Raw genomic sequence first — 24283 nt, 5'->3', positions numbered from 1 at the left:
TACCCTCCAATATTCTAAGATCAGGAAGTCATGACGACCAGCCAGCTCACAGATGGCTGGGACGCGAAAGCCAACACAGTGCGATGACCTTTCCGAAGATGGCTTTGCGGAGCAAAAAAGAAGCCTGTGTATCAAAAGTCGAGGTCAGGAATCAATGTTTGCAAAAAAGAGAGTGTAGGAGCATAGGTTTGTCCGAGAAGTCGAAGCATGCCCAAAGTACTCAGGTACAGTAAACGGCAAGTATTGACGCGGAAGGATCATGATCCCTCACACACTAGTATAATTGCGCAAGAGAGCCCTGAAGCGATCCGATGAACTCTTCCGTCGGATCTTCCGTGTCGGCTACGTATCGCGTATTGACGTTACACAGACATCCTCCGGCTACGCAACTCTCCAACCTTGGTCATGAACAGCACGTCTTATCACCACAGTCTGTGTAAACTCTGCAGCGATATTGGTGCCTGCTATTTTCTTACAGCCATCTGTAGATAAGACAGTTCCGAAGTTGGAAGGCTCACATCGGCTGAGTGGCTCGAGCCGTGTCGGAATGCTGCAGAGAAGGAGATGAATGTGGTATTCAAAGAGTATATTAGAACGAGATGATCCAATCTGATGATTCTCATACTCCCCTTTCAGCCTTCTTGTCATTGCCTTCCGTTGTCCATACTATACTCGGCTTCTTAGCGACTCATCCCTCCACAAAACCGACGCGAACCTCGCAACCATGGGCTCAACAGAAGCCGCCGGCTGGAGACCCCTAAGCATAGGCATAATCGGCGGAGGCATCGGCGGCCTCTCAACAGCCATCGCACTCCGCCGCTCCGGCCACACCGTCACAATCTACGAGCGCAATGACTTCGCCGGCGAAGCAGGCGCATCCGTCTCCTGTGCCGCCAATGGCACGCGCTGGCTCCACGAATGGGGTGTCGATGTAGAGAAGGGCGATCCTGTTGTTTTAAAGAAGCTCATCAACCGGGACTGGACGACAGGGGAGCCGGTTAGCGTTTACGATCTGGATGACTATGAGGAGCGGTGGGGTTATGTGTATAATATGTTTCATCGGCAGTATATGCATAAGATGCTTATGGAGTGTGCGCTGCAGGAGGAGGGTGAGGGGACGCCGGTGAAGTTGCTGGTAAACCATCCGGTAAGATACGATCTCTCTCGTCTCGTGACTATGCTAACGAGAGGTCGCAGTGCCAAAGTATACACCTCCCAACCAACCAAATCACCTTCTCCAACAACACCACCGTCCGCCATGACCTCATCATCGGCGCCGACGGCATCGGCTCCGTCACTCGCAAGATCATCGGCCTGAACCCCGAAAAGCGCCCCGCAGAATCCAGCTGCCTGCACGCTAATGTTCTTCGAAAAGACATCCAAAAACTCGGCCTCGAAGACTACTCCCTCAACAGCGCACTAGAGTACTGGGGCGGCCAGGAAGGCAAGTGGGACAAGATCGTCCTCTCCCCTTGCAACGGCGGCGAACTTCTCTCCTATTACTGCTTCTTCCCGCGCGAGAAAGGCGACTATGCGAATCAGACGTGGGGCGGTGCCGATTTGCCTGTCGAGGAACTGCTTGCTCCGTACCCTGAGCTCGATGAGAAGGTCAAGGCTCATCTTGCTATTGGGATTGAGGTAAGGCCGTGGCGGCTTTGGGTTCATCAGCCTTATCCGTATGTTGTTAAGGATTGTGTCGCGTTGATTGGCGATGCTGCACATCCGGTAAGAGACTACCATTCTCACACCATCCCATTCTTATGTATATTGAAACTGATTTTCGTTTCGAAGATGATGCCACATCAAAGTCAAGGCGCGTGCATGGCGATAGAAGACGCGGCTGCATTGGGCATTCTCTTCAGCAAGAACTACTTCCGGGGAGACGTGCAGGAGTCGCTCGCAGTCTACGAGCAAGTCAGACTACCTCGCGCAACAAAGGTTCAGGCTTCAGCTGCCAAAGCAGCGTCCAACATCAACGAGCGCATTGGTACGTACATTGGTATCATTGACCTTTTGAAGAATGAGTATTGACGAAAATGTTTGCAGGCTTCAGCAGCAATACATCAATGGCGAACTACAAGGTAGAGGACGAGGCGAAGAAGTTGACCATTGAAGAGATGAACGCCTACGATATGTACAAGGACATCGACCAAGCTTTTGCGGAGATGGATGGAGTTGCATACACCGACAGATACGTGAGAGGGTTGCCTTTTGGGCTGCGGTTGTCGAACGGGGTTCAAATTGCTGGCAATGCCAGACTGTAGGGTTGGAAGATAGTTTTGAGGACTGCATATATGTATAGCGTCAAAACATGTATCACCGCACATGAATGCTCCTCCAACACTCTATTTGTTCAGCTCCTCAGCCCTCTTCTTGAGGTCCTCCTTGCTCTCCGCCTTGGGCATGTTGTCCGGAATGGCTGGGCCCTATCATCGCATTAGCTTCCGTTCCGACCCATGTGTATAACGACGGCACGCGAATAGCATACCTTGGAATTGTGAGCTGAAGCGAGTAGGTTTCCGCCGTCGGCGTGGTTGTCGTGCGAGGATGCGGTCGAGTCGGAGGACTCCTTTGCGATCTTGTCGGTGAGGCCTGTGGGGATGACGCGTCAGTTATTGTTTAATCAGGTTGTTGAAGATGCAGTGGGTGGTGGGAGAGGGTTGTCACGTACTGCCAGCGGCGCCCTGCTCAATTGGGTGGTCCGGCATGTTTGTTTAGGTTGATGTGGTAACTTGTTGCTTCTGTCGTCGAGGTTTCGGTCCGCCGATATACAGGAACCCTTTAACGTAGGCGTCTACTTTGTCTTCAAGGGACTGTTCTTTCACGCCGAGATTCTGGACGTCCTGTTCGAGTGCGGCTGTCTCGCTGACTTTGTTGTCGGGCAGGTCGCGGAGGTTGGGAAGTTTCTTGTAAAGGGCTTGTATCTCCTCAGAGTAGGCTTGTAGTTCGACAATAGAGGGGGTTGAAGACATGGCTGGTTATGTAGGCCTGGGCGTTGTAGCAACCGGGTAGTGCGTGATCGGTGACGTAGATGAGTGTGGCAGGTCCGCGGCTGGAAGCTGGCTGGAAGGGGAAGCTGCCGCTGGGTGGTGGGGGAGGGGCAGCCCTTGGCACCTGGGAACTTTGGTTCTGTGGACGCGGCCAGCACCGTCCAAGACTACTGTGGAGAGGTCGGTGGGTAAACAAGATATCTTGCATGCGTATCACGGATCCTGTGTCGGCGGCTTCTCCGTGGTAGATGCTGGAGGTGGTTGGGTCACGTGTTCGTCCAACAAGCCAGCGTGTATCTCTTTCAAGAAGGATAATGTTGCACACGCCGAGATGGTAAGGGACGCGTAACTGGGTTGCACGTTAACGTAGGCTTCATGTTATACGATGCGCCGCCGGCGTACCTGACCATAAGCCAAATCAGACTAGAAGAGGCATGTTCTTTGAAGGCCTCGGAATTGAACTGCACACCAACTGCATTGGCGCTCAATATGTCTTCGCACAACACCTACCGAGGGATACTGAACCTACTGTAGAACATCTGCTTTGTCGCCTGTACGAAAAAAGCGAGGAGACCACATAGAGCTATCTGTGGAGCGAACCGACCAGTGACGCGCGTGCCTTCCAATGTCGAACAGAGTGCGCCTGGACGAGCAAGTTGGCACAAGTAGGCTAGGTGAAGGTTCACCTCGAAGCAGCTGATATTGGCCTTAGTCGATAAGACAGTGTCGCCTTGTATACATGCTTGCGCTCCGTATAGGTTATCAAGAGCAGCCCATTGTGCCATGGGCTTGAAGAAAGGCGCATGCCATTTGCCGCTGGGCAAGCTGTGAGGGCGTAGGCAGACGTAGAGCATATCATACCAGCCACTCAACAAACTCACGAGACACCAGACCGCAATCCAGTGTTGGGGTTTGTGAGCGAACGGCATCGTAGATATGAGATGGATGGAACGACATGACAACTAAGAAGACGACGTGCTCTACATATGTCAATGTCGGATATCGGATGGAAGTGCACGCCCTCTGCCGTTCTTGCCGGTTGATAGCTATGAACGCGTAGTGCACAAGCTTTGGAGAAGATGATCGTGCCATGTAGCCGGAATGGCATGTGAGGATGTCGGGTTTGTTGACGTTCGGCGCTCTCTTGTTGATGGCATGCCGCGAGGCGTCACCAGCATTGCGTACTCCCTCCCCGCTGTCAACTCCACTCCGCGCTAGATTATTGCCAACCATGGAAAAGCTACTGCGCGCGATCGAAAAGCGACGACACAATCTTGCACTCGGGTCTAAATACGATAGCGCCACGATAGGCTTTGCGGGGAAGAAGCGTTGTATTGATGCGAAACGCGGATTAGCGGCTAACTCAGCCACGGCGACCGCGTCGGCATGGGTGCTTGGCCATGTCCCGCCCCTTCCAAGCTTCACGGCCGTTTCGCCTTTGGCACCCAGCGTCATTCCAGGGGACGTCAAAGCAAGCGATGCACCACCACATGACCGCGACACTCACTCCTCGCCTTATACTTCCTCCTTGATGCCGTGAACTCCTGTAGCGACATGAGGCACGTCCTATCCCGTCGATCGTTATATCCCCATCCATAGCCATATACCCCGGCCGGCCTCTGCACCGCGAACCACTCCCTTAAACCCGCTGGACGGAAGACTTGAACACTCGATATCGCCATGCCGTCGCTACTCGTCCACTCGCTGTTTGCGCGCCAGAATCCGCTGGATGAGGCCAAGAATACGCTCAGTTCATGGGACAACTGCATGGCCAAGGCCTACTGCAAGTGCGTTGAATCGCCAGGCCTCAGGCTGCTTCCCCTTTGCTCACAGACAACAGATGGCCGGTTATCGTCGTAATCATCATTGGCGCGCTCATCGTCATATCCGTGGTTACCTGCATAGCGCGATGCATATGCTGCGGCGCCGAGTGCGCGTGCTGCTGCTTCAGATGCTGCACGTGCTGCTGCAGCGGCAGTGGTGGAAGAGGCCACAAGCGCGTCAAGAGCGATCCCACTGCGCCGTATCCCACGCCATATGGAGCGCCTCCTCCTCCCATGAACCCCTACGCCCAGGCGCATGCCGCTGCGCCGCCTCCTCCGCCCATCGACACCCGCCCGGTGAACCAGCAATACCGCTCCAACGCCATGCCCACCTTCGCGCCAGCCGCGCAGCCCGAGAGACCGCAGTTCGCGACCTTCGATTCGACACGAGCCGTCGTCAACGAAGATTCGCTTCCCGCGATGCCCACATGGAAAGACGGTCGCGACGTCCATGTCCAAGTCGAGGAGCAACCCATGCCCCAGAAGCAAGGCGACATGGAGATGGACAGGCTAGACCGCAACGGCAGTCCCATAGGGGGCTCAATGGCAGGCGTAGCAGCGGCAGCCGTGCCCACACAAAGACGATCGCCTGGCCCGGGCCGGTCCCCGGTATCGCCAATGGACAACTACGGTCAGGGCTACCCTCAAAGCGGCTATCAAAACGATTCATTCGTCAGCGAAGGAGCCCCATTGAACGGCCAAGGTGCATACGGCCGACCATACGCGCAGCAGGACGACTACCGCAGAGGTTCGCCAGGGCACAACCTATCACCAGTCTACAGCGCAAACGAAGGATACGCGCCACAGCAGCAGCAGCAGCAGCAGCAGCAGCAGCAACAACCCTACGGCCGCCGCTCGCCAGGCGCGCCCCAAGCCTACGACTCCCACGACCAGCTCAGTCAATACAACCAACAACCTTCTTACAACCAACAACCTCCTTACAACCAACAACCCTCCTACAACCAACCGCAAACCTACGACCAGCGCGACTACTACGACGAACCCGACCACCGCCACCAATCCCCTTCACCGCCCGCCGCAAACCCCTACGCCTACAACAACGATCCCTCCCCGTCATACGATACCTACACGCCCCCGCCAGCACCAGCAGCGTTGCAGCCCGGCTACGCAGCTTCCGAGTCAACAAACCATGGCTCTTTCACAAATGCGGCACCAGCATATCCGGGGCAGAGGTCATACACGCCTGTGGCGGGGAGTGTGGGACAGCAGCAGCAGCCATATCGCGCTTTCACTCCGGGCGCGGAACAGCAACAACAACAACCGCAGCAGCAGCAGCAGTATACTGGGGTTAGTAGGAAGCCTCTTGATGGGTCTTTTAGGGAAATATAGAAATAAGATGTTTAGTTTCGTATTTAGGGAGAATGTGATACCCATACAAAGATTGTGGATTTTGTGCTTGGCGGTTTGTGAGCTGAATCCCGGCTAGCATGTCGTGCTTTCTTGTCAACACCGAGGTTCTGAAGTGATAGTGAGAGAGAAGAGGGTATGCAATGGTCGTACCATGCAGGTGTTCTGTAGACCGGGCAACTCTGATCGTCTTTATCAGAGTCCAAGCTCTTGCCTCATTCGGTCAGGGTCTCATGGCCTTACCCGCAACGCAACGACGAGAGTAACCTTCCGGGCTTCGCGCTCGAGCTTCAAGTCTTCGACGACGAGAATAAAGTAAATGGTCACCAATGACTTCGGCTGTGCACCCGAGAGAGGCAAGCGGGGCCGCGGTTGAAATGCGCAGCTAAGCGCAGCCTGTCAGCCTGGTGCGCAGCATATGGGTTCGTGTTCAGCCTGGCCGTCCGCCTAGCAGCCTATATCTGTCTCTTCATCCTCTTTCTTCTCTTGTGCGCGAGAAGCAGGAAAGATGCCCATGTCAAAGTAAACTACAGTTTTCCACTCCACACACGACAGCCGTGGAGCGACTCAAACCTTGGAAACTTGTGCCTCTCTCAACTTCCGACCATACCCAGGTACTTCTCGCTACTCGCATCACCTCTCCTCGTCGCTCCACTGGTTTGACAAGCTCCAGTGGACCTATGGCCCCCACTCTGACTCAACTCTCCAACCTCACAGCTTCTCCACACCGGTTATGTCTAAAGCTCTGGCTGAAGCGTCGCGGCTGATGCCTGAAATCCGCCTCGCTCAGGCCGTGTCCGAGTTTGAAGCCGAGCTGTCAACCGAGCAGAAGTCCCAATTGCGTACGCTGAAAATGAAATCGCTTTCGTCCGCACCTACTCCGAGCGATGTCATGCGGGTGACGGCCGAGATTGATCTTCGCGTGTCAAAGAAATTCAGTAGTCGGGTCTGGGGGCCACGATTTACGAACTTCCTCCAAGGAGTTCAGCAATTTGCTGCACTTGGGGATATTGTAGTCGGGGGTGCACAGAACTTGATAGCCGCTAGTGTGTGGTCGCTGGTGCGCATGTTCTTACTAGTTAGTACTTCTTTCTTCTCCCTGTCAATGCCTCGATCGCCCTATACAAGGAAAAACCTGAAAAGGTCTGCAGTGTATATTACACTAAAAGTGTACAAATAAGGCAACACAATGTCAATGTAGGCTCTAGAGTGTTTAGCATTTTCGTTAAACAATGTGCAACAGATTACTAACAGAACGTAGTCGGTTGCAAATATGTCGAATTACGTGGAGAAGATATCATCCGTCTTCATGGATATCGGCCGCGATTCCCCGCGCTATCAAGCAATGGCTGTGCTATACCCTCAGTCCGCAAAATTACAGACCTATATGACCGAGTACTTCATCGTGGTCGTCCGCCTTTGTCGTTATTTGTTCAGGTTCGGCAAACTGTCAACATTTCAACAATTCACCTCAACTCTGAGCGATGCAGACTTGAATGCATTCCAGGCCGATCTTAGAAAGTGGACGGACGAAATCCGGTCTGAAATCGAGTTGACCGAAGCTCAAGAAAGCTCGACTTTCAGGGGTTGGTCCCGAGCAATGTTGGAGACTGCGACGCATCAGCATAAGTTTGCTGCAAAGAACCGGTTGCTTGACATTTGCTCTACATACGATTATGATATTTCGTGGAAGCAATTAAGGAAGGCCGGAAATATATCGCTTCACACGAGTTTCGTGGACTATCGAGAGTGGAAGGATTCTCCACATGCTTGCACTCTGGTGTTCACTGGGAAGCTAGGATCGGGGAAATCCGTGCTGCTGGCCAATATCGTGGACGACCTCGCCCTTTGGATCGGACAAGAAGTGCCATTAGTAGCATACTTCTTCTGCAAGCATGACGTTCCGGAAAGCTTGCAAGCACGCATCATTCTTGGTTCGTTAGTGCGACAATTGCTAGTGACGGGTTCTGATCTTGATACGCTTTCAGAAATCTCTGGAGATACTCACGCGACTAGTGACGTCGACAAGATAGTGGAGATACTCCTCCGCGGTTGCCTGCCCAATATTAGGAGTTATATCCTCATAGACGGACTGGACGAGTGCGATAACCATGAGAGAGCAACGCTAGTATACGCACTTCAGAAGATCCAAAAGAAGCTGAATGTCCGGATTTGTGCTTCCTTCCGGTTAGCACCTGACAGAAATCTACAGTCTATTACGGATCCCCTAGCTGCTCGCATCATCACTTTGCCGGGAAGCAACCCCTATATCGAACCTTTCATTGAGGCAGAACTATGTCGATGTCTTGACCAACGGCTTCTAACGGTTGGAGACCCCACCTTGATCTTCGACATCCGAGATGCGCTTCTCCAGGGCTCACAAGGAATGTTCCTCTGGGTGACTCTCCAAATTCAGTCGTTATGCAGTATGGGGACCGACCACGATATCCGGAAAGCACTAGCGAACCTACCTAGAGATCTTTCAGAAACGTTTGCTCGAATCCTACATAAGTCAGGAGGTTCAAATTCATCCCTCCAAGCGAAGACGCTACAACTCATACTGGCAGCCTACCGGCCCCTGACGACCGCCGATTTGAGAGAAGCCCTAAGTGTCACTCCAGGTGATGCGGTCTGGAATCCATCCAAAATGCTGAACGATGTCTATTCAGCGCTAGCTACCTGTGGATGTCTCATCACGGTTGATGAGGAAGAACTGACTGTCCGAATCATACATGATAGCGTTAAGCAGCACTTACTCGAGGGTTCTGGCGATGTGAAGCCCCCAATCTCCTCAATTGGAGATGCACAAAGAACGTTGGCCGACATTTTGGTGACTTATCTTGGATACAACGTCTTCCAAACGCAATCGACTGAATCCGGTATTAGTCCGGCCATGGCACAATCTGCTCCGCCTACTGTTGTACAGAATACCCCAGGTACCTCGGGAACTGTTAATGAACTGGCTATGAAGCTCCTCCAGTCTAGGAAGCAATCTCTCGTCGATAAAAACAAAATTCTTGCAGAAAAATCGCAGCTGGAGAACAAATTTGAGTTCCTGAATTATGCCAGAACATATTGGCAGAACCACATCTTGCATGTCTCGGGGCAGGAGCAGAGTATTTACAAACTGACGGCCAAACTGATTCAGAGTCGGAAATCGGAGATCAAAGAGCTAGACGCGAGCTTTGGGGCGCACTGGGGCTCTGCCGCCAAGCGCGGAAATACGAGGGTTCTCGAGCTGCTCCTTCGTACTGGGAAGATGTACTATGGTTCACATACACCGTTGATGTGGGCCATCAAACGTAGCGACGTCGACACCGTCAAGTTATTGATCCAAGCAAGTGTTGATGTCAATGCTAGGGACCGGATTAGCCTCATGCCACCGCCACTTCTATACGCGATAGACCACGACAACATAAAAGTAGTTGAGTTACTTCTTGGCACTGGCAAGGTTGACATCAATGCGACAGACCATGAGAGCTGTACAGCAATCATGCGGGCGGTCATACGGGGGAACAAGTCTATTGTCGAGCTTCTTTTGAGAAGTGGGGTGTTTGAAGTTGACGCGAAGAACGATGCAGGGATGACGGCGTTGATGATGGCGGCATTGGATGCACACCAAGATGTGGCGAAGATACTACTCACCATTGGCAATGCCGACCCTAGCGTAGAGAACTTGGAAGGACAGACGGCGTTTGAGTTAGCGACATCGAAGCGGCGTGAAGACATAGTTGAACTGCTAAAGTCATGCCTACGCCCTTCTTGAAGAACCGGAGATATATCTTAGTCAACAAACAACCTAGAAGTCTACATCGCCTTCAAAATTCACAACATTCTGTTTCTATAGTAATGTAGGCTACAGCGCACGTATTTAGTTGCTCCCTGGCTTAAGTTACATGGACTCCTTTCCCCAGCAACAGCTACTCGAGTAAGGGCCCTGCGATCTAAAGGCCTTGTGTAGTCGATGACAACGTGGCGCATTACAAAAGCAAAAGAACGTGCGCAATAGTAATCAACACGATGCTTCGCTACTGAATGCGAAAAGGGATGATATCATCAAGAGCTGTCTAATGAAGATGTTCTCTAAAGCACATATGTAGGACCTTACTTGAGATATCTCATGAGCTTGTGCGTAAGCGATAGAGCGTACATGTTCATGATACGTCTTCCCTCTCTTATTACCAACTAAGCTCGGTTTGACTGGCTATCGGCGAGCTGACCAGTTGCTCGTCAGTGGCTTCGACTGTCTGCAGGTTGGGTATCCTGAAGAGTATCAGATCCTGGGCCGTTGGCTTTCCAATTTTGATGCTCGAAGTCATCCCTCGAATTTCAAAATCCATCTGCCGGTACATCTTCATTTCATGCTTGAGTTCATGCCTGTGACGGCGACGCAGAGGTATAACCTTCAGTGGGGGCCCCGGCCGGGTGCTTAGCGCTAGTCGTGTCATGTCCTTCACAAGGTCCCATTCATACACCATGTAACCCACGAAGTCGCCATCATCTTCGTCGTCGGGGAACAACACACGTATGCTGATTTCGCAGGTCATTTTCCGTTCCATTCTTCTCAAAGTGTGCCCCACGAATGGATGCAGTTCCTCAGCTGTGCACTCTCTTTGATTGTGGACATTACTATCATCGCCCAGGCTAGGGTTCTGAAGCAGTAGCGGCAGGATGATTTCGTTGTACCAGGATGCGAGTACGAGACTGATGAGTTTGGTTCCGTTGTCGTCCCCCAGTTTCTGGGGTTGGGCTAACAATGTACAGCGTTGTCTCCTAGCCTCGTAGAATATGTCTGATATTAAGGTGAATATAGCCTCCCTTGCGGTGGACCTAGGTACTGGGCCGATTGTAACTTTAGGGGACTTCTGCATATTCCTCATCCTCAAGTGTTGGTGGGCCTCCTCGAGAATCGTCTTGTTCACTTGAAGTAGGGCGGTCGGCATTCGAAGTTCTGCCCATGTGCAGATACCTGGCGTGGGGAATCCATGTTTGAAAACACGCTCGGGGAAGTAGTCGTAGATGTAACAGCGCAGTTCGGTTGGTAAAGCCATCAACAGAGACTTATCTGTATCTTGCATGGTGAATGCGGCCATTTGTGGGCTTAGAGGGTAGATTCGTCCTTCGGGCGGCGTTGTTTCTTACGTGCAGTATTGTAGGTGTTGAAGGCAGCGGTGAGGACGGAGATGAAGACGAGGACGCTGTTTTATACTCATTGAAATTTTGCTGTTGCATTCATGTGGCTGACCCATTGGAAATGCTCGATACCACAGTTACCGGTTTGTTGCTATGATCCGTGGTTGGCCTATGTTGTTCGCGGGCGAAGCAGCATCAACCCATGGATTAGGATTACCATCGACTTGACTGCGATCACGCAGAGCGGAACGAGCCACTTAAATATTGCGCAACGTCAATAGGCCAGGCGATCAGTCACTGACCCGGATGAGAGAAATCGCAAGTACTTGGGCGTCATCTTCCTAGAGCAGATTGTTCCCAGCTTTTCTGTGGGCGCTGCATAGGTTTGCAATTTGGCGAGGCTACCATGCCGCCAGCGTTAAGAAGTTTTGGGACTATCATACGGTGTAGAAGGGGTTGCGACGGGTTGTTCGAAGACAAGGTGCCCAGGTGAACTTTCGAGGTGGGCTTATGATGGTGTGACTTTAGATTCCGAAGTTCCGAACCTTCGGGAGATTGGCAGCCAATCAACACGTGCTTTATAATCGTGTCAAATTGCCCCGGAAATCGCCGCGGATGACATAGGCTTCGGCGAATTTAGTGACAATGCACCAGCCGTACCTTGCCATCTATTCACTCAACACGCGCGCCTTACCAAGTCCACGCACAGCACTCCTTGGACCTCTCGCCCTTTGATCATGTCGCTGCCTCGAACTACAACTGCCTTTGCGCGCTCCAGCTCGACATTCCTACGATTCGCCGCCCCCTCGGCTACTCCCCGCAGATGCCCGCAATGCGCGCGCACTTTCGCCTCGTCGATACCGTATCGACAGTCAGCTAAGCGCCAGATGCAGACGGCGACTGCATACCACCCTTCATCGCTATATCCGCAGCCGCCACCAAGGAATGCTGGCGTACCCGACACATCGATAGCTGGTGGAGCAGCCGAGGCAAACAATGCGAAAACCCCACAACTGCCACCGCAAGAACACATCCCCGCGACACCTTCCGAGCAACCGAACGTGAGCATACCCGAAGGCGAAGCACAGAAGCCGCAGCAGGCAGCAGGTGCCAGTAAGCCGTTGCGGCCGCGTCGCTACAACTTCGGGCCACGGAAGGCGACCATCAAGCTATCACAGTCGGCAGTATCGCACCTTCGCGAACTCCTTGAGTTACCAGAGCCCAAGCTTATCCGGATTGGCACAAAGGCAAAGGGCTGCTCGGGGTTAGCATATCACTTAGAGTACGTGGACAAGCCAAGCCCACTGGACGAGCAGGTTGAGCAGGATGGCGTCAAGGTCCTGATCGACAACAAGGCCCTGTTGAACATCATTGGAAGTGAGATGGACTGGCTGGAAGACAAGCTGAACGAGCGCTTCATCTTCAAGAACCCCAACATCAGTAAGCATCGATACAATGTACTACGAGAGACCAAGACTAACGTCTAGCAGCGGAGCAGTGCGGTTGCGGCGAGTCCTTCAGCGTATCATGATACCCTTGCGATTCGATCACTATACCTTATAGAAGCATTACCGGCGTTGCATCTTCGGCGTTACACATACATATGACATAATTGGAATATCATTACCACCACCGGTAGCACGATTGCTACTTGGCTTCTCCACGTACCTGCAATACACTCGCGACACTACCATTGCAAGTTCAACAACAGCGCTGTCTGGAGACCATCACACCTGCACGAGTTGGCAGCATACCTGCAGCACTGGGTGCCAGTGGCATCCTTCATTCGTTACTGACACTACATCTACATCTTCCCTGGCTCGTAGTCGAAGACTTTCACGCCATTCGCCACCTCTCCAGCAAGCTTTACAAACTCTTGATGGGCAGGGTCTTTGTATACGTAGTAGTCGCGGTCCTCTTCATTCTCAAACTCCACTACGAAACCATGTGTCGAATTGCCCTGCGCATGTTAGCAGGTGTGAGGGAACTTGGGAACATGACATACGCTGTGGCCTTCAGGGCTGTTGTTCTTGCCACCTGAAAAGGACTTGATGTATGGCTTTTGGGAAGTTGGATGAATGCACTGGTCTTTCAAGCCGAGCATACGACTGCAAGCCTATGATGTATTAGTATGAATGGTGTATGTTTAGATCAACATGGAGGTACTTCTGAGATTTGCTCTGGTGAAGCTGTGGACTTCCACTCGAATAGTACAATGTGAATGATCGTCATCTTAAGAACAAGTCAGTACGAACAACTGATCAGGATGCGAGGAGTGGTGATGTAGCGAATGGCTAAAGAGGGGCAGTTAACATGGCGGGATGCACTTCGGATATAATGACCTCAGTGCTGCTAAGCTCCGGGCGAGCTGCCGCGTCGCATGGTCGATAGCGCGAACATCGCGAACCGCAGGATCACCACCAGACATACCACTCCATTGCGAATAATGAAGCTACGACCGTTATGACCCCATACAGATACGATATCCCCAATCAATAACCCACGATCACCTCAATCCCCGAGCAGCCGCCGCAGCCCTCCACATCCACCATGTCGAATGCGCCAGCTCTCCCCGAGCAACTCATCTATCTCATCATACGCTTCACAGCCTCAGTACCGGACCTCCCACTCTCAATACATACGCCACGAACAATCGCGACCCTCTCCCTCAAACAGCTCATCCGCCAGCACCTCCCCTCTGAACATGCCTCGGCGCGCCTACGCCTCATCTACGCGGGCAAAGTCCTCGCAGACACGGAGCCATTATCGAAATCCTTGAAATTACCACCGCCGCCGCCTCCTCGAAATACCAAAAACAGCGATGCAGTGGGAAGCGGTACCGGCGAAGCCAGCAAGAGCAAAGGCAAACAACCCCTACGAGAAACACCCGCGATCGAATACGGCACAACAACAGACATACCCCCCTCAGCAAAGAAATACTACATCCACTGTTCCCTCGGCGACGCGCTCTCCGCTCCCGAACTCGCCAGCGAAGCCACACTCGCCCACAATACAGAGATAGCGTTGAAGTCGCATTATAGTACATCTTCCTATTCTACACCGGGACGGCGCGCAAGTAGTACGACTATAGACCACGATGCACGGAGACGTAGCTCGACGGCTACGACGAATACGGCGAATACAGTACCTCAGGCTCAGGGGTTTGATAGATTGCTAAGTTCGGGCTTTACGAGGGATGAAATCGCTTCTCTTCGGGCGACGTTTACGCAGAATCTCTCGTTTACACATACGCCTGATACTATGCCTACGCCCGCACAGATCCGCGTTCTGGAAGACAGGTGGCTGGATTCTTCCGCTAATGACCCCTCGGCTTCGCTTACAGGTGGCGCTGGGGCGACGGGTGGTGCTGGCACGGATGCGGGCTGGGGCGCGGGGTTTGCGGTGGAAGAAGGCGGGTTGGACGATATGCTATATGGGTATCTGACTGGCTTCTTCTTTCCACTGGGAAGTTTGGTGTGGGGGTTTAGGGAGGAGGGGGTTTGGACGAGGAGGAGGCAGGTTGCTGTTGTTATGGGGGTTGTGCTGAATGCTGTTTTTGGGTTTATGCGGTGGGGTGGGTAGATAGTTTCAAGATGGAAAGACATGACGGGATGGGAGAGGGTAGGCTGTATGGTGTCGACATGACAGACATCGATAAGATGGTTCATTGATGCGATGTCGTCCTCGTGTTTTGGAAGGAAATCGTTCAAGATCTTCACTGCGATCATTATTAGTCTTGTCGTCTACAGGTCACGTTGAGGGCAAGTCGTTCATGATACCAGTTGCGCTACCGAATACCTATCTGCAACAAACGTGTGCAGATTCTACCAACTCCTGTAGTTGCATCATACAAACCACACAACTACCTTTGTTATTGGATGCGAACAGTATCCCAGGATGCGACAAGCACCGTTATTATTATAAACTGATGTGCTTGAGTCTAACCTGCCGCCTCATACCACCACTGCCCACATGAGAAAGTCAGATGTTCAGCTTTAAGGCTGGAGTGGTCTTAGTTTAGGAAAGTTCCTGTAGCGTGCCAACAGCGTTTCAACGGCGTCATGCAAGCGCATGCACTATGCATGTGTGGCGCAGACGCTATTGTTTCCACCGTCTGCGCTGTCGACGTCCTGCAATGCAAATGCAACAGGGCAACCATGGTGACGAAGGGTAAATTGGGGAGCCGATGGTGCAGTAGGCTGTGGTAGGCAAGTAAGGCGTCTTTGGGTATTGTTGATGGGGGCAACCTGTTGTTACCTTGAGTAACGGGTCAGCGCGTCAACAATGTCGCAATGAAAACAATCACCAGAAGACGATTTTGTGGGTATTATAGTAAGTCTGATTGAAAGCTGGGGGTATCTATGCGACAGGTCCGTGATCGATCAAGAATGATTTCCTCTCCACGACCCTTTGGCATCCATCTCTCTCAGACTGTACAAAACAAAAGGAAAAAGTGTTCGCTCAAACTCCATGCTTGCTGTTTCGTTCATTACCGTATCCATCTTCCTTGCTCGATACCGGGGGTATAGTATAGGGTATAAACATCCACACTCTCTCGTCCGAAAAGAGACAATCGCGCTCCGTCCGTTACTTTGCGAAGACTACGCGGCGATGTGTTGTAAACGTATCGTATCGTCGTATGGTCCTGGCAATGAAGAAGTAACGGCCGTCGAGCGATCGTCGTTCGTCGTCGTAGTAGTAGTTGGGTAGTAGATATAGCGCCTTAGTAGTACCCGTATCTCCTCATGCGCCATCCTTCACAAGGGGAAGTAATGATCAGTACGGCGACATGTGGGAAACGGGTTCACACTAGACTCTACTAGTATGCGTTGTCCTCTTTCGGCCGCCGCCGCGTCCGCAGGTGAGGCAGCTGATGATGATGCCGAAGAGGGAGACGATGGCGTTGATGATTGCCTTAAGACCAGCAGCGATGGCGTTGACAATGGCCATGATGCAGTTTCCGATGGTGCGGAACTAGAAAGCGTGTTAGGAACGGTTTGTATAGGCAGGCAAGTGAGGGATACGTACGACCGACTTGATGCAAGAGACGACGGCACCCATGATAGCGGTGTTTTTCTGGTGAAGGCTTCGGTGGTGTAGTGGATGGAGGACTCGAGGTAGAGAGGCGAGTGTTCGTAGGTTCGTTGGTAGATGGTATGGTTTGGGGAGAGTGTGGTATCACAACAAAGGGCTTTGAGCCCTCTCACTTATAAGCAGCCGCGAGCCAGCCCTGGAGGCGCCGGAACAACGACCGCCCTTGCACAACGGCTACGTCACGCGGCGTCCGTGCCCCCTTGTCCTCCAGATCCTTCACCTCAATCTTTGGCCTGCGTAACGAAATTTCCCGACTCAAACTCCATTCCTGCAGGTGACTGTGCTGCGTCTGCAAACAGCCAAGCTCGCAACGTCAGCGGGAAAAGTCAGGTTTGCGCCAACCAAGCCACCCGATGCGGCAAGGATGGGCGACGGACGCGCTCAAAGCAGTCGCGCAAAACAGGGTTGGCCCTGCGACGTCGACGTCGGGTGTGGGTCGCGCGCCACAACCTTAAAGAGCGCCGACGTCACTGCCCGTCCCTGAAGCAGTAGCGATCGTAGCCTGCGCGTGGCTGGGCCCATGGGCAACGCAATGCCCGCCTCTCACGATCGCGATGCCTTTGCCATGGCAGCCCCCGAAGCAGGTAGACCGACTTTTGATAAGCCCATGCTGCTGATTTGGTGCGGCCACACTACCGCTGCGAGACGTTGTGCGACGCCAGACCACCGTTATCGTGCCAACCACGCCTGCCCGCCCACCTCCTTCTCCTCACCTGTAGCCATCATCCACCCATATTTGATCACCCCAGATGCTCTTATCCGGCATGGCTCCACCGTTGCAACATTCCCAGAACTGTCGTGCAGCCTGCATCGTCCGTGTCCGTAACTGTGACGTAGCCATCTGTGGCGGCCCATCTAATTCTCTTCCGCATCCTTGCTCACAACGAGCGGCTCCAAATCTCCACCCAACCCGTGCTGCCTTTTCTCCAGCCGCTCTCTCGCCTCGTTGATGAGGTGACGCCACAGCTCAAACACGCGTGCGTGGGTCATCCACCCATATTGACATCAGTCCGTCAGGCAATCTCAGCAAACAGGGCAACGGCACGCGGGCCACATGGGTTTTCGTCTCAACGTCTCACCACCTTTTCGCAAACCCATGTTATCATCCGTACCGCGGGAGCTAGGCTTTCCAAGCAACTGCAAGCAAGAATCGTGGTCTAGACTGCCCGGTCGCATGCTCATATCGCTTGGAGGCCATGGCATCTTTCCAAGGCATGTGCTGGAAATAGCACGGCTAACCTGGCACATCGGAATTAACACCAAAACACGATCTTGGATCGGACCCTCGATGCCCAGAACCGCAATCTTGCTTTCAATCTCCATGTCCCTCTGTCGTGGAGATTAGAGATTAAGTAGAGCGGCTGGGAGCCGACATGGCTCATGGGCGTTTCAGGAATTATTGTTTTGCACCCATGTTTGCGGTGAGAAGGTTTAGCGCTGGTGTTGTCGCTTGGTCTGGTGTGGTGTGGCTGGTGACGCGCCGTCGCAATGTCTGACATCGGACTTCTGCGCACAAGGAGCGGGCCGCCGCTCGACGCTCGAGGGAAAAAGTTGGTACAAGTGGAGTCTAACCGGCCAACACCACACATCACGCATGCATGCACCAACCTCATCAAAGGTAGCATAGCCCACCATCAACGACGCAGTGTTTCATCATCACCATTGTTCCATTATGCGCATTGCCACTTCTGCCTTCGTCTAGCTACTTTCCGGCTTTGTTCGTTATTCATACACTTCGTAAACATGCTGTATCCAACGTCGTAAATCAAGCGCCGAGATGCTCTTTCTCCCGTCGCGAAGCCATGCAGATACTGCTAACGCCATGCTGCTGAGGAAAATGGAAATGGAAATGTCGTCTGCTTGTTGCTGTGGGTATATGGGTTGTTGTCGAAGAATCATGGGTATTCATTGCTGATGCTGCGTTGAAAGACCAATACAGATGTGCCGAAGCGATGTTCGATGATCGATGCGATGTTTACGGGAATTCGTTGAGCTCTTCACCTCATACAAGAAAGACCCCGAACAGGTCAAGAGCATACGCCGACGTCAGGTCACCTATCTCGTAGGTTTTCAGGTTGATGTAGGCTGCAGGCCTGTTCGGTTTTTTTCTTGGTTGATGTGTCTTCATATACCGTCGTATCATACTGGGTAAGCTGATCGAAAGCTGTTGCATGAGGATGTACTCGGCGTATAGGTCTCTGCTGCTGTTGATGTCGGTGGTATGACTGCTCCGTATGATTCTGGGCTCAGTTTGCAATTTTGTTCTTCGGAACGGGAGGTATAGTAGTCTCCTCGGTGATCCTAGTATCCAGTCTGGGCCTCGAACTCGATCGTGAGACTAATCTCATTCGACTTGTTGCTTGCTTATCCGGGGTGACGACATTGCCTGCGTCTGAGAGCGCCGAAGAAGAAAGAGCTGGAGTCATGGGCCCCTGAGGATGAATGCCAAGTGGACTTGGATATGTATCGATCGTCTCATGACTTTGCTTGGGAGTCTTCATATGAGCTTCGCTCAAAGCCCTGTGGCGGCCCGGACTCATCGAATCGCTGTACCCGTGTCTGCTCCAGTAGGGGCGATGCAGGCGAGCCGCCTTGGGTAGACTTGAGTAAGATGCTTGCGACTGGAGAGTTGCACTCCTGTGCCGTTGGGCGGGCCGGTCTGTGGGAGTATCGTGACTTTGCTCAGGCAGCAAGAGTTCGGACGTCGCATGATCGCTGTCCATCTCTCGCATGAACTCGTCATCCTCGTCCTCAACCTTGGCTATCCGCTTCACATGTCGCACTTCAAAGTACGGTGTCTTGGGCAACTCTGGCATCGAGTTGATCGAAATCGCACGTGGTCGCGGAATATCTTGAACTGCACAATCGATATGTGCAAAGTGCTTCTCACGTATCGGGTTCCAGCTCAACGGCGCCATCCGTTCGCGGTCCCGCAAGATGGACAGGTAGCTTGAGACAGCGCCGATCAGGATCAAAACCATCACGGCCACCGTCAAGAGACCTTGAATGACGATTATGATGATGCCAATAACGGTTGTAGGGATACGAGCGATACCAAACCGTGTATCAAAGGCTGCCGAAAGACCTGTAGTAGTAATCTTGCTAAAGCCGAGAAGATACACGACCAAAACGTTCAGGCGCTGTCCTTCGAAGGGTCGGAGAATGATGAAGGCGACGAAGGCAACAATCTCAACGGCTAGGAGACCGAAGACCTGAACCAAGGGCTGAGTCGATGCGCCAGCAAGGAAGCATGCTCGAATGAATTCGTAGAACAGCCAGACTACAAAGAACCACCAACGAGTCCTCCTGTAGCGGGAGGCCAGCCAACCAAACTTCGTTGTGTACTGCTCGTCATCATGGATTGATGCGGTATCCGCCGTGGCGTGTATCGTCCACCAAGGAATTGAAGCGATGTACATCTCGTCCTCGGAGCGTGGAGCCTTGCTATTCCTGGAAATACTGAACCACGGAATGATCTTGAGTAGTCGTCGCTTGGCTATGTTCAGCCGGTCGGGCTCAGATGCATACCTTCCGATCCGAAGTCTAGAAAAACAAGCGTAGGCGGCGATACTGCCTATACCGAACACTACGGCGAAGAAGGCTGCACATGCGACCGCGACAGGACCTGAAAGAGCTAGGTAGGAGAACTGAAACATGGCTAGGAACGTCAACATGTAAAACCCAATGAAGATTGTTCGCAGGACAGTCGATAGAGCGAAGGCAAGATAATGGGTTCGGAAAAAGGCCAGGCGGTCCTTTTTGACAATGCGTATGCTACTGAAGCCTTCGAGGACAACTTTCAGGGAGAGTACAGAGACAACACCGCATGCGATCAAGATTAAGAACCAGAGCAGTCCAGTCATGAAGGCGTTGCTGGCTGGGATGTGTTCCGTCGCAAGGGTACCAGCGAATCCAGAATAGTTGCCCGGAAGTGGCAGTCCAGGCTTTACAGGCAACCCGTAATATTTGAATCCAGTGCTCGCGTCGATGAGACGGCGCTTTGCTAAGGCAGCTTGGAGATTCAGACCCTGAGGAAGAACGCCTCGTTTGTATATCTGGTGAATGTCGACCCCTCCTCCAAGATGAGGATTACTCTCGCCCGTACCTGCGGCACCGACTTGCGATGTATTCCCTTTGTTCGAGCCGATGAAATCGTTGATCGTGTTCTGCATTGACTCAGAGTAGATCATACCCCCAGCCCAGGCATAGTTGCTCCAGAAGGCCACGAGGACGCTTGGCCAGTTCACCGAGAGCGCTCCGCTATAGAAGATGTGGTGCCATACCGCGAAGACCACAGACACTGACAGCGAATGGGCGTAATGCTTGCGCATCTCGAGGACGTTGGATCCGTAGGCGGCTGTAGCAAAAGAGGAAACGACGGCTATGAGAGTGAAGAGCCCTAACGTTGAGCCCACTGAGCTCTTCTGCTGGAATGTGAACCCGTTGGTGATCTGGGCCGCGAAACAACCGATCTGTCAAGCTGTCAGCATGAATACGAATAGTAAGATGTCTGAGCACCGCGTTGGCAAAGCATAGCAAGGGAGCTACATACTAGTAATAAGTTAGCAAGATATCTTGAGAGCTATTCGTGGCGGCTACTTACCCTCGTTCTGTGTGGAGTTGGAGAACAGTCGCAGGATGGCCTGGCCTTCGAAGTCGGGAATGCTCAACGCAATCTCTGGGATCCCTGCGACGTCGTCTTGATTGATCGGTATGATGCCCGCCGCCTCGATGGGAACGCCGGCTTTGACGGGGCAAGCGCTGAGTATGTTGGCGTCGCAAGGGTTGAAGGTCAGGTCGAATCGACTCTCGCCGTACGCATAAACGCCGATATTCATCATAATGTCTTCTCTTCGGAGCCCAGTCTCGCCTTCCAGGTGAAAGATGATGGTCATGTTGTCTTTGTAGTAGGCTGCGTCGAACCGTGTAACGTTGATGGCGCTCTTGCCTAGGCAGTCGCCATAGTCGGCAGTGTAGAGAGATGGCTGTCTGTCGTCTCTGACTTGCCATTTGTCGCCATCGATGATTCCAACCACCCATGTACCGTCTTTGTCTACGTTGACGGAGCCGACCGGGGTGGTGAGCAGCAGGCCGGCTGCCAACAGAGCTTGGGCGCACCGTGGTAGATACATGTCGCCTGGACGTGTGAGAACGGATCTCGAGGTCTTGTTGTCGTTTGCAAACGTATGGTTCGGGGCGTCGGTAGGTCGACCGGAGTTCGTGATTGACCGTGATACGGGAAACGAAGGTCGGGGAGAGCAAGGATAGTCGGATCAAGATGTCGGGGTGCAGATGTGGAGTGCGACGACCAGACGCAGCATCGCAGAGGCCTAGGCAACAGCAGCGAGAGAGAGGTGAAGAGTGCAAACAGCAGGGCAGTGAGTGTGAGTTGAGCCACGCAAGCATACACGCAGGTGGTCTGGCAGGTGCTGGAGGTGCATGGAAGCAAGAGCCACCAGCCGCTAGCCGGGCACGTTCTGAGGTAGCAAGCGCAACCTTCATCCCATTCACAGATCGCCTAATTTGGCAATCACTTCCGGGAGTAACCGTTTAAATGAACATGCGCGCATCACCTCCAGTCGATTCAGGAACATTACAGTGCCGACTTGAGTACCCGGTCATCGCATAGGATGTAGGAGCAGCAGATACAATGCGCTAAGCTTTTTGACCTGCGTTAGTGCCGGTCTAGCGCGCGGAGCCGTGGTGAAGGTGCTCCCATATGCGAGTATCCGGTACCAGAAGCATCTATAAACGTGTCAACAAGACCTGGGACTGTGTCTGTATCCAGGTCATTACGGGGTCCAGATCAAGGTTAAAGCCAAGCTCGTCATCGCACTCAACTTGCGGTATGAATGACAGGCTGGATGGAGGAAGAGTTCATGGTCTAAAAGATTGCGCATTCCTTCACATACGACCACAGGTAAAGGGGTATACCGGATCCCGTTTGCTCTCCACACGTCAAACCTTTAACCGGCGAATTAGTAGCGTGGTGGGTGACCACACGCGAATAATCGCTGTTGTATGTTTTTGTTCTTTTTGCCGTAGTCTTGAAATGTATGCGTGGACCTCGAGGCTATCTTTTTGCTTGATGTGGTACGCGGCATGTGTAGGGTGAGGGGTCTGCTTTGTTCCTTTTTGCCCATGCAAGTGAACATCCGTCTCTTTTTGTAACATGGAGCGGTGTTTCTTGCTTGATCAGACGTGCTGTGAGCCCAGGTATCGTGGCATCTCTTGTGACCTTTTTGGTCTCATCATTTCGCTATTGGGTATCTCAGCTTGCGTGTCGACTCTAAAGTATCCCATCGAGTTAGATCCCTTCCGTCCATCTGGGGCGTGCTCTGATCTCATCGTTAGTACGAGGGCACTACCTCATACAAGAGGAAATTTGAACAGGCCTGCAGCCTACATCAAGACAAAATCATCCAAAATAGATGATCAGACGTCAACGTAGGCTCCAGGGTATTCACGTTTTTTTCTTGAACGAGGTACCACCGCAACCCCTCAGACAACCGGGCTACTTCCATTGAACGTGCCCTTGGCCTTAACACAAAGGTCCCCACCAACACTCTCCAGCGTCGCAACAATCTCCTGCTTATGTCTCGACGCGTCGGTCTTCTTCGTCAGGTCCTTCTGCGGCGACAACCACCCCAACCAGCTCTTTGTAGGTTCCGCTTCGGGTTCTGGCGGCGGCTCGGATTGAGGAAGGTCAGGCTTCGAGAAGGAGGCACGGAGGACGTAGAAGTCGAGGCTGTAGGTTGGTTTGGCGTAGGTTAGGCTGAGAGAGTCTGGACGGTGGACTGGTTCTATCTTCAGTGTCAGCATGGGCGTACTCTCTGTAGGCACTTGAAGTATACACACCCACAATGCCATCTGGCCCTCTGACCATCCTCGCCATGATCTCTTCGAAAACGGTTGCGATAGCCCCGCCATGTGCAACGCCAGGCCACCCACTCATTCCTCCTCCTATCCAGACCACAGCCACCATCTCTCTTGTCTCGGCACTCCAGAATGCTCTTTGCACACCCAATCCCCGCGTGCCACTCATGACGCCCAGTATGCCTTTCTTGCCCTCATTCTCTCTCCCAAAGTCCAGATCCAGCTCGAGCCACCCTTTGTACGCTGATATCTTCCGACTTGATCCAGGAGACGACGTTATTCCCGGTCCTGACCGGAGCGCTGTGTCGGTATGCAGGTTGTATGACTGAGAGCGCAAGGATTGCACGATTTCGAGAGCATCGATGTCGCGCCGCAGAGAGTCGAGGATGATCTCGTCTTCTCTGGAACCAGGCTCTGGAAGACCGAGAGGCGCGGCAAAGTGGCGAGCACCTAGGCCAGTCGTAATGCCGAGGGCGAGTATGCTGGCGTACCAGAAGTATGACCAGCGGATGCGGGATTGGAGGGGGAGAGGAACATCGCGATGCGCATGGTAGCTGGAAGAGCGGAAGGTTCGGCTGGCGGATTGGCAAGATTGTTTGAAAGGTGCGCGATTGAGAACGATGCGCGCTCGTGACATGCTGACCGCCGGCTGCAGGTAGCAATTGCTGAGAGATCTGGGAGGCTTCGATGATGCAGATATCGCGAATTGGTGGCAGGGATCACTTCACCGAGGCTGAAGGTTAGCGGCTTGGCATTGGCGAACACCTGCCCAGGTGGACTTCGCGTCCTGCCTCATCAACACCATCACCAAGTGCGCGTCGTCTTCGGGCTATGAACGCGACGATGTCTGCATCGCAAGCACTCTCCATATTGTCACTCTTGAGGCCTTCACGCGTCTTGTCATGGTGCACAAAACCTTTCCCTTAATGATGCATTCTCCTCGTATCTCGGTCTCTGCTACCTCTCTCCAAAATATTAGGAGCTCCGCAACATGTTTCT

General features: G+C 52.8%; 10 protein-coding genes across 10 annotated transcripts; 4 read left to right on the top strand and 6 right to left on the bottom strand.

The window, feature by feature from the left end:
* Nucleotides 1-724: 724 nt before the first annotated feature.
* J4E85_007067 (uncharacterized protein) lies at nucleotides 725-2264 on the top strand (the record flags this gene model as incomplete). Its single annotated transcript, XM_051471301.1, has 4 exons — nucleotides 725-1147; nucleotides 1198-1725; nucleotides 1792-1987; nucleotides 2047-2264. The coding sequence occupies 4 exons, from the start codon at nucleotides 725-727 to the stop codon at nucleotides 2262-2264; spliced, it is 1365 nt and encodes a 454-aa protein (XP_051325511.1).
* Nucleotides 2265-2345: 81 nt separating this feature from the next.
* Nucleotides 2346-2708, bottom strand: J4E85_007066 (uncharacterized protein; the record flags this gene model as incomplete). The annotated part of the gene is made up of 3 exons (XM_051471300.1): nucleotides 2346-2426; nucleotides 2489-2592; nucleotides 2672-2708. The coding sequence occupies 3 exons, from the start codon at nucleotides 2706-2708 to the stop codon at nucleotides 2346-2348; spliced, it is 222 nt and encodes a 73-aa protein (XP_051325510.1).
* A 6-nt stretch (nucleotides 2709-2714) lies between these two features.
* Nucleotides 2715-2972, bottom strand: J4E85_007065 (uncharacterized protein; the record flags this gene model as incomplete). The annotated part of the gene is made up of 2 exons (XM_051471299.1): nucleotides 2715-2843; nucleotides 2871-2972. The coding sequence occupies 2 exons, from the start codon at nucleotides 2970-2972 to the stop codon at nucleotides 2715-2717; spliced, it is 231 nt and encodes a 76-aa protein (XP_051325509.1).
* Nucleotides 2973-4670: 1698 nt separating this feature from the next.
* J4E85_007064 (uncharacterized protein) lies at nucleotides 4671-6163 on the top strand (the record flags this gene model as incomplete). The annotated part of the gene is made up of 2 exons (XM_051471298.1): nucleotides 4671-4777; nucleotides 4963-6163. The coding sequence occupies 2 exons, from the start codon at nucleotides 4671-4673 to the stop codon at nucleotides 6161-6163; spliced, it is 1308 nt and encodes a 435-aa protein (XP_051325508.1).
* A 5888-nt stretch (nucleotides 6164-12051) lies between these two features.
* Nucleotides 12052-12845, top strand: J4E85_007063 (uncharacterized protein; the record flags this gene model as incomplete). Its single annotated transcript, XM_051471297.1, has 2 exons — nucleotides 12052-12754; nucleotides 12805-12845. The coding sequence occupies 2 exons, from the start codon at nucleotides 12052-12054 to the stop codon at nucleotides 12843-12845; spliced, it is 744 nt and encodes a 247-aa protein (XP_051325507.1).
* A 273-nt stretch (nucleotides 12846-13118) lies between these two features.
* On the bottom strand, nucleotides 13119-13418 carry J4E85_007062 (uncharacterized protein; the record flags this gene model as incomplete). Its single annotated transcript, XM_051471296.1, has 2 exons — nucleotides 13119-13274; nucleotides 13320-13418. 2 exons carry the CDS (start codon nucleotides 13416-13418, stop codon nucleotides 13119-13121), a joined length of 255 nt encoding a protein of 84 aa, XP_051325506.1.
* Nucleotides 13419-13864: 446 nt separating this feature from the next.
* Nucleotides 13865-14481, top strand: J4E85_007061 (uncharacterized protein; the record flags this gene model as incomplete). The annotated part of the gene is made up of 2 exons (XM_051471295.1): nucleotides 13865-14354; nucleotides 14468-14481. The coding sequence occupies 2 exons, from the start codon at nucleotides 13865-13867 to the stop codon at nucleotides 14479-14481; spliced, it is 504 nt and encodes a 167-aa protein (XP_051325505.1).
* Nucleotides 14482-16123: 1642 nt separating this feature from the next.
* Nucleotides 16124-16375, bottom strand: J4E85_007060 (uncharacterized protein; the record flags this gene model as incomplete). Its single annotated transcript, XM_051471294.1, has 2 exons — nucleotides 16124-16288; nucleotides 16343-16375. The coding sequence occupies 2 exons, from the start codon at nucleotides 16373-16375 to the stop codon at nucleotides 16124-16126; spliced, it is 198 nt and encodes a 65-aa protein (XP_051325504.1).
* Nucleotides 16376-18883: 2508 nt separating this feature from the next.
* J4E85_007059 (uncharacterized protein) lies at nucleotides 18884-21540 on the bottom strand (the record flags this gene model as incomplete). Its single annotated transcript, XM_051471293.1, has 3 exons — nucleotides 18884-19067; nucleotides 19112-20789; nucleotides 21012-21540. 3 exons carry the CDS (start codon nucleotides 21538-21540, stop codon nucleotides 18884-18886), a joined length of 2391 nt encoding a protein of 796 aa, XP_051325503.1.
* A 1369-nt stretch (nucleotides 21541-22909) lies between these two features.
* On the bottom strand, nucleotides 22910-23921 carry J4E85_007058 (uncharacterized protein; the record flags this gene model as incomplete). The annotated part of the gene is made up of 2 exons (XM_051471292.1): nucleotides 22910-23211; nucleotides 23267-23921. The coding sequence occupies 2 exons, from the start codon at nucleotides 23919-23921 to the stop codon at nucleotides 22910-22912; spliced, it is 957 nt and encodes a 318-aa protein (XP_051325502.1).
* Between the last annotated feature and the right edge of the window lie 362 nt (nucleotides 23922-24283).

The sequence above is a fragment of the Alternaria conjuncta genome, assembly GCF_024043145.1.
Source record: "Alternaria conjuncta strain BMP 0040 chromosome Unknown scaffold_9, whole genome shotgun sequence".
In the NCBI taxonomy this organism is placed as follows: Eukaryota; Fungi; Ascomycota; class Dothideomycetes; order Pleosporales; family Pleosporaceae; genus Alternaria; species Alternaria conjuncta.
The sequence above is the reverse complement of the archived record's forward strand: the minus strand, read 5'-3'. Positions and strand labels throughout refer to the sequence as shown.